Source organism: Cryptomeria japonica, chromosome 3 (genome assembly GCF_030272615.1).
Source record: "Cryptomeria japonica chromosome 3, Sugi_1.0, whole genome shotgun sequence".
Classification (NCBI taxonomy): domain Eukaryota; kingdom Viridiplantae; phylum Streptophyta; class Pinopsida; order Cupressales; family Cupressaceae; genus Cryptomeria; species Cryptomeria japonica.
The window spans coordinates 325928917-325938363 of NC_081407.1; the positions used below are offsets into that span (position 1 = coordinate 325928917).

A 9447-nucleotide genomic window follows, 5' to 3' on the forward strand; every position below is an offset into this window, starting at 1 on the left:
CAGATACTAATAATCTTCTAAAAATAATAAAATTATTTTATATGTGTGTCTCATAAAATCGTATCAATCTCCTTTACATTAAAAACAAAATTACAGCCAAGAAACAAAACATTAAGAAAAGAAATATTATTAGTTGACCTTTTGATTAGTTGTTTCTCATGACCAGTGTAACCTTAGTGAGTCAAATCTACTTGTCTTCATTATATTAGCTACAACTAACTTTGTTGTATGTAACAAAGTACTTATGTGTGATGAATAACATGATATATTTGTTACACAAGACATTTTCAATGATAAATGATCCATATCATTTATTAAATCTTCTGCCTTTGACAGATAATGCCTAATCAAAAGATACTTTGTGTGATGTAATGCAACATTAGGCCTTAAAAATAACGATTCAATATATTTCATGAATCATAGTTTGTTGCAAATGAACCATATCATAGAGCGCAAGAAATTTTTCATTAGAAATATACAACATAGGTAGAAAAGAAACATGTACCTTAATGCATATTTATAGCCTAATTAGAATCTCAAACAATGATAATATAGACAAAAAATGTGTTCTTGATATTTTATCACCAACCAATCATTTTTACTCCCACAAAAGCGAAGCCAATATAGGAACATTCACATATAAAATCCTTTTCCAATCTTATTTATATCAACCAAATTATTATTCAATAATCATACACAGAAGGTTTTATATCCTACCTCACCATATCTCATGGATTTGAAATGGTTTTGAAAATCCTCAATCGACCTTAACTCTTTTGCCATGTGTGTGTTCAATCATTTCGCAAGAGAAATAATAGAAGCCATTCCTTGTTCTCCCCCTTTTTCCAAAAAACATCTGAGGGTGTTTTTAAGCCTCTCAATTGTCACCGCAAAACCGATTTGGTTAAACAAGCAATTGAATATTAATTCTCTGATCAACATTAAACTATAGTAAAAGATTTATTTAACTTAATTAATCAATAACATAAAAATTTAACTACTAGTAGCATTGAATTTAAATTCAATAATTTTAATTATTTACCTATTATTTTTGCACCTGATTATAACTTTTAATTAAACCTTAATCAATTAAATATATTAACTTTAATTAATTAAACTATATATCTTTATTTAATAATTTTAATTAATTAATTCTATTTGTGATTGCTATTTTAATAAAACTAATCATATATATATAATTTGCTTCATTGGTTTAAGTTTTAAAAATAATTATTTTTTTATCTAACCAAGGAGGGGCATTAATTACAATATTATTTTGTAATTTTTAAATAATATTTTGCAAACGTTAATATTTATTTTTTATTCATATTAAATATACTTGATACAACAACTTCTATTTTATTTTCTTTTAATTAGTTCTACTTCTTCATTTACAAAATAATAAGTTTGTAAATGATTTACACAAGAGAATTACTTAGTATATTGATTTAATAAAAAAATCATTGACAAAAAAAAAAGATTAAATTATAAAATTCTATTAGAAACCAAGTATAAACTACTCTCAGAAGAATAATAATTTAACCATATAATTAAAATTTCAACAATAAATTTTACTATTTGACAAAAGTGGTGTAAAAATCTGCTACAATCTACATGATCTAAAGGTATTCCATAAATGCCATCTTGTTGAAATTTAATGTTTAGTGGGAATGCCAAATCACTATAAATACACATAAGATTGAGTATATTGTTATTATAGTAACAAAATTATGCATAGAAGAAATATGGAGATACTAAAAAGCCACAACTAGAAAGTGACAATCATGCTTATTTTAATTAGATTATTGTTATAATTGATACTAATAATATTCTAAAAACAATAAAATTATTTTAAATGTGTGTCTCATAAAATTGTATCAATCTCTTTTACATTAAAAAGAAAATTACAGTCAAGAAACAAAACATTAAGAAAAGAAATATTATTAGTTGACCTTTTGTTTCTCATGACTAGTGTAACCTTAGTGAGTCAAATCTACTTGTCTTCACTATATTAGCTACAACTAACTTTGTTGTATGTAACAAAGTACTTATGTGTGATGAATAACATGATATATCTGTTACACAAGACATTTTCAATGATAAATGATCCATATCATTTATTAAATCTTCTCCCTTTGATAGATAATGCCTAATCAAAAGATACTTTGTGTGATGTAATGCAACATTAGGCCTTAAAAATAACGATTCAATATTTTCATGAATCATAGTTTGTTGCAAATAAAGCATATCACGGAGCGCAAAATTTTTTTCATTAGAAATATAAACATAGGCAGAAAGGAAACATGTACCTTAATGCATATTTCTAGCTTAATTAGAATCTCAAAAAATGATAATATAGACAAAAAAATGTGTTCTTGATATTTTATCACCAACCAATTCTCAAGAAAACACACTTAGCCAAAAATGATTTTTTCCATAATGTACAATCATAACATTCCATGAGGTCATATTTCTTTAAATAATTATTTCAAAACACTTCACTCCGTATTAATATCACAAACTCTCTGTAATAAATTTTAAAATGCATTTGAACTAGAAGAAGCAAATTTGTGCAATGCAACAATATGATTATCAAATGAAAATCAATCCATCTATCAAGCTCTCACCAAAAGTTAATGATGCAATTGCACACCAAAAATAATAAGATAACAACCATGCGTAAATTTTTTTATTAAGCATTCCATATCATATAATTGACCTTAAAGACATCTTTACTATATGTCTTATATACTAAAATATTATTATTAATACTAATATACATAATTAAAATTGCTACACAACCCGTAAACACCCTCACTACTGACCCTTCTACGTCGTACATATCCTCGCTTTAAAGCTCTCACAATAATACAAGTACATATTTGTACCATATTGAATACTCTCAATGATGACTTAGATATAGAAACTTACATACACGTTTTTATAGCTGTAATTTATATAGAAATACATTTTTCTATGTATCAGACAGGTTGAACTAAAATATACTGACTATAGCTTTTCATATGGATGATGATATAAAAGGGTGAGCTTCATTCTCCATGGCCTGTGCCAATTCTAGCTGAAACTTTTGCATGGCATGAGATGGTAAACAAATAGGAACCAACTTTCCTTCAACTCCATTGCTGTTACGATAAGGAATGAAAAAGGTGAGAACACCTGGCACAACTCCCGCCCCACCCGTGGTAGGTCCACCATAGATTGCTTTCCCCCATCCAAAATCCACATCTCTAAATTGAATCTTGGTAATATCAGAAACCATAAAGCTCCCCACCACAGTAAAATGTGAATGCCCTTTGATCTCCATCAAGTCTATCACCGAACATATGTATTCATTATTAACAACGGTTTTGGCTTTGATAATTAACTCTACTGCATATGACAAGGAATTGTTTAACAACATTCCAGCTGTGGTCTTGGCGCAAGCAAAGACTATTGCGTTGCCATAGTAGCCACGTGGAAGCGGTGGCTCAAATGTAGAGCGAATTTCTAGTGGGAACATGAACCGCACCTCTTGCTCTACCGCCATGTTGAGCGCTTTGGTTCTCAAACGCCATAGGAACCCTGATAATGCTTCAAAAGTTGAGCTTTTCATGCATGCTCTTCTTTTTAGGGTCTCGATTTCCTTTGGCCCAAAGAAGTAGGAAGCGTGGCTCAATTTATCTACATCTACAGACATGATTTTTCCTTCATCTTCTTCATATTCATAGAGAGGTAAGCTTATTGAGGGTTTCAAGCGAGGCTTGAGGGTTTCCCTTTTCCATACCGGTAGAATTGACATGCCACTTGCTCCCATGGCTATTTCTCCTAGAGCTGTCAGGAATTGAGCTAGTCCCATCCCATCCATAATGATGTGATTCATTACTATAGCAAATATAAAACCTTTACATTTGAGTCGGGTCACCTACAAATTTATCACAAGTAAGTTGTATCTAATATTAGAGATTTGAAAAAAATACTATCAATTCTAATTATTAATTCAATAATACAAAATCTAAGTACAACTACAATTAAAAATAAGGTTTAATATGGAACTTGTTAATATAATATACTAATTATCACTAAACAACTTAAGAAAGAATAGAAATTTACATATATTTGGCTTTGGCTTTACCATTGTTCACGCAAGTTTTAAAATTAGAAACAAGGTTAAATGAAAATAAATGGAAAAGTTAATAGACATTTTGAAATGTTTGTAATTTAAAAATAGTTATTTTATTAATTAAAAATATGATAATTTATTATTCATAAAAATGAATAGAATATTATAACTTAGTTTGTAGTTTATATTAAATCAATCAAGTTTTAAATTAAAGATGAAATCATTCAAAATAAGGCTAATTTTAGGCATTAGTAATAAAATAGAGTTATTAAGTAGTGACATCAATCTTATTAGGAGGGAGATCATGGTTCATAAAGACCACCCTCAACTTCCTACATTTTATTCAATAAGTATTTGAGCACAAATAGGGTAAATTGTTAACTCCAAGTTAGAGAACCTTCCAAAACCTATCCAACCAATAGCATCATACCCATGAGAATAATTTAAAGGTGTATTATAGGGTTCTCACTACTTGAAAATAGCATAATCCTAACATCCTTCCAATTGAGAGCATCAAGATTGGGATTCATGGTCTTATTTACCACCCTAGCCACAACCACACACACAACTATAAGGTAGAGAGAAGATAAGAGTTGGAAAGCTAGTAATTGTGAATAGAACACATCGTTGTAATCAAGAAACTCTAGTACTAGCACAACATTGTGATCTTATACATAAAATGTATAAGAAAATTAAAATAAATGTTAGCTTTATTATACAATGAAATATAATTATTAGCCAATCAAACTAGATAGATAGTTCAATTTATATCTTCTCCAAATACTAAAGAAGATACCTACCCTCAAAGTAAGTCAAATCAGAAAAAAAAAAAAAAAAAAAATGATAATTAAGCTCAATGATGTAACAAAACCATAATACATGAGATACTTGAAGAAGTCATGTATATAACTTCACACTTCTTAAAATTGAAGTCAAAGATAGGATATATGTTTGAGGATATCTAATTATCCATACAAAAGGAAATGATAATAAAATACTTCTAGATGATAGAAATGAGATTTCACTTGAAAACTTGGTCAATAATGTATAATACAAAATTATCCAATTTAGGCTAAAACTAACCACCCAAATAGTTTAGATCTATCAATGTAAAGTGCCAAACACCTCATATATTCCTTATAGTGTTTGTAATTATTCAATAATGTTTTAATATACTATTTCAAATCCTTCTACTAGGACTTTAAGTACCTAATCCTAATTTTATGAATTATATTAGAAGGAATGACATCACTAACAATCTAAAAGGTTTCTTGTTCGTAATTAGATAGCTAAAATTTCAACTTATCGCTCTATCAAAGATGTCTAGAAGAGTTTTGATTCTTTTAATAAATAATTTGAAAGAATGAACTAAAAAGAATTTAAAAAAAGAATGATCTTGAGTAGATAAAAGTAGAATGTATAAAAAAGAATGCTAAATCCAAAATGCACTTAATATCTATATTAATAATAGATGATTTCTCAACTCATGAATCAAATATTATTATCTATTTCATACCATATCCTCCAAAAACATTGCAAAAGAAAAGAGTGTTTTCTTGTATCCTTAACAATTTTTTATTAAAATTTCTTTAAAATTTATTTAATAAATTTTTTAGAAGTTTAATAATCCTCAAAAGTTTATTTATTATTTATTTAAAAAATTACTATTATTTTTTAAATCATATTTTTAAATGTTTTCAAATTATTCTCCATAAATAACTTTATAATTTAATTTAACCAATAAATTTGAGTTTTTCTTTAAATTAATCAATTTTTATGTAAGGATTCATAACTGAAATTTAATAATTCTGGTATAAAATATTAAGATCAATAATTTTAAAATTCTAGTAAAAAAATATGATTTATATTTTAAAATATAAAAAATTCCAATAGAATTTTTTTTAATAATTATAGACTAAGTAATTAATATTCATTCTATTTACACCACATTAATAAATTTTCTCAAAAATCAAGTCAACAAAACTTGTGAAAAATTCATAGATAATTATATTTAAAAAACTTCACTTTATCTAGCTTTTTTTTTTTATAACCAGCAGATTTTTTTATTAATATAAATAAAGTATACTATTCACCCAAAAATAAAACACACACAAAGCTAAACTAGTTAAATCGTGATGTGATGTCCACACAGGTATTTAACAGGAAGATTAATGATGAAAAACTTTTTGGACAGCAAGATTAATGATGAAAAACTTTTTGGAACCAGAATAGCCAAAGCCCACGATTACCCCCACTTGGAAATATAACAATTAGATCCCTGTGTTTAAAAAATTAAGAGCTCAACAGTGCAAGATACTAAACAGTTCTTTTTTAATAGATTGAACCACACTGAGTGTATTATAAAAGATGTATATGTAATTCTTAGGGTTCGACTGATGTTAGCAAAAATTAAAAAAATTAAACGAATGGAGATATTTTAATAATCTTGTGTATGAACGAATCTACAATCATCGCGCAAAAACAGAATGGAGGAACAATTATCAAACAGAGAAAATAAGATTTACAAACCTGAATGAGAAGAAGTGGAGAGTTGATCAGAGTTTGTGGGGTGAGAATATCGTGTAGGAGGTCATCCCAGCAGGGAAAGGGCGGGTGAAGATCTCCAAACTCAGCGAGAGTAACATCTGCATCTGCTTCAACAAACAAAACACCTTCTCCAGTACACTCCACCTTAAGCTTCCCAGAGGCCGCCTCTCTCAACCTTCCAGCAAGAGGATAGTAATGCACCAGAACCTTTTCCAGTGCTTTTCTTATGATTTTGGCAGGATCTTGGTCCTCTTTCAGATAGCTATGCTTATAAAAGAAGGCCACAGGAATGTGAAATCTCAACCCCGCTTGATCATCAATGTTGGAAAGATACAGGTGTTCTTTAGGGGTGGGCAAACAAGGAGCCACTAGGACTGCTTCCTGCCTTGTCACTTTAAACTTGAGATCAGCGCCCATCCTGTCAAAAGTTGAAGAGCTCAACAGCCTGTTTATACCAGATTATAACAAACAAGAAGTTTTTTTCAATAGAGTGAGGCACGGTGAAAGATGCGTATGTAATCGTTAGGGTTAGACTGATGTTAAAAAAGTAAACGGAAATTATTAGACAGCAAAAATAAGATTTAGAAACCTGAATGAGAAGAAGCGGAGAGCTGATGACATTTTGTGGGGTGAGAATGTGGTGCAGCAGGCCATGCCAGCAGGGAAAAGGCGGCTGAAGATCTCCAAACTCGGCCAGAGCAACATCCGCATCTGCTGCAACAACTCAATCAAAATACACAAACAAAACAGAAGTTTTGCAAATTTGCCAAGGCTAATGCACTTACATAGATTTTATATCTTGATGAATAGTTTACCCGGGTGGGTTACGGGCCTCGAGTAAAAATAAGTGAACTCCTGGCAACATCATAATCTTTCGACCTAACTATTCTAATTAAAAAATATTAAAAAAGAAAAATATTTCGAATCTACAAAATCAAATGTCATCGACATATCTCGTTTAACTCGCTGAAAATGGATTCCAATAAATGTGCAGTAATGCGGGCCTGTCTTCTCAATGCACGACTTTGTTACCAGTAATTACGGATGTGTCAGTAGAGCGGGCGTTAGTTTTCAAAGTAGAGGACTTTATCGCCCATGACTAGGCCTTTCTTCAATCTAATCACTACTGACTATGATTCGATTTAGACGGTACTTTTATGAAAAAGTTGTCTACTGTACATGAATTTTAATCAGTCATATATATACGATTTTAATTTTTTAATTTTAGGGTTATAGTTTTATTATAATTGATAAGGTTGTTCTTGAATCTTTTTATCGTCATCTAATAGATTTCAAATGATTGGATAAAGATGACTATATTAAGGGAAATTTATTAGTGTGTATGTTCGTACATTTATAACACTGATCCTAAAATCTTTAGTCCAATCTAAATGATGTATCATTGAAATTCTAGTTTGGTTGTGAATCTCATGTGTTTAGAACTTTGGTACTTGGGAAAATGTGTTTAGAACTTTGGTACTTGGGACAATCTTTTTAATTTTTAAATGCTCTTGCAAAGAGGATTTATTAGATTTATTAGTGTTGAAGAAAATGTTAGAGCCTAATAAGCTAAGATGTGGAAGTATACTTGCTTCCCACATATACGGCTTGGTGAAACCATGTTGAGTTCTACAATTTTAAAAAAGGAGATTGAAAATAAAGTAAGTAGTTTTTATAACATTCAATTGGATCACTAACAATGATATAGTAATAAGATGATGATGAGTTCTTGACTCAATGATGGAATGGACAAAATACTATCTGTATGAGGGAAAAGTGGGCGAATAAAACTTAATATGTGAAAATTTAGTTAAATACTAGTCCACACACACACAGGACTTCATTTTTATACGTCTACACTATCTAAATTATAGATGTAAAGAAAGAATTGTTGTTTTGGCATTTGTTGATGTAAGAGCTAATGCAACTAAAATGGTTGATGTAGCTGAGTTATTATTGATAAACTCGGATTACTAATTAATGTTTTATGATACATAGATATGAAATGAATTATCTTGATGACTATAAAATCAATTAGGGATTGTGTCATTCAAATTATGTATTAAATGCACATTTTGAACATTTTAGCCCAGGAATTTAAAACTAATAACCAATTGAAACTATGTTGATTTTAACCCATGAAAAATTTTATAATTAGAGAAAGTGGTATAGGCTATAGATACAACCCTAAATAAGGTCAATGTTGCATCCATATTTTGAAATAGTCATAGAAATGATGTCAAGTTGGGGATGCTTTAAGTAGTTTGAGTGTAAACTTGAGCCTAAAGTCACTAAAAGCATAAAATTAATCAAAATCACATGTTAGGTCAATGTACTAAGGTTACTCACATAAATGGTGTAGAGTAAATCAAAAGGTGGTATGAACCAATCTTTCATTCATATATTTTCCCGTTTCTTTGGTATACATCCAAATCTACACAAGCAAGCATACAAAATTAATAAGACGAATAAAGGAATAATGAGAGGTTTCAATAGTGAGTGTAGAATTCTAGGTTCATTATTTGAATTACACATAAATATAAAAAACTATTTAGTAATGATATACCCTATTGAAAATAGTGCAACTACCCCTAAAATGTGACTAGAATATTTTTCTTCATATATAAATATTGCATCAATAAAAAATTATGTAGGTAATAAAAAGGCATAATAATACGTAATATATTATAATAATAAGTAAATTCATAAATTGTAATAATAAGTAACAAGGAATTCAGCCCCTCTAAATGTATAATAAAAGATTGCATTGGCTGATAATG

The 9447-nt window shown here is 29.1% G+C and overlaps 1 protein-coding gene across 2 annotated transcripts; it reads right to left on the minus strand.

The window, feature by feature from the left end:
- Positions 1–2659: 2659 nt before the first annotated feature.
- Positions 2660–7433, minus strand: LOC131068524 (benzyl alcohol O-benzoyltransferase). Of its 2 annotated transcripts, none has more exons than XM_058003713.2 (3): positions 7257–7433; positions 6650–7085; positions 2660–3922 (listed from the first exon to the last, which is right to left on the minus strand). In XM_058003713.2, the coding sequence occupies exons 1-3, from the start codon at positions 7376–7378 to the stop codon at positions 3020–3022; spliced, it is 1461 nt and encodes a 486-aa protein (XP_057859696.2). In that variant the 5' UTR covers positions 7379–7433; the 3' UTR covers positions 2660–3019. The 2 variants fall into 2 exon arrangements, with proteins under 2 accessions (XP_057859696.2, XP_057859695.2); XM_058003712.2 differs by having other exon boundaries at positions 6650–7112.
- Positions 7434–9447: the final 2014 nt, after the last annotated feature.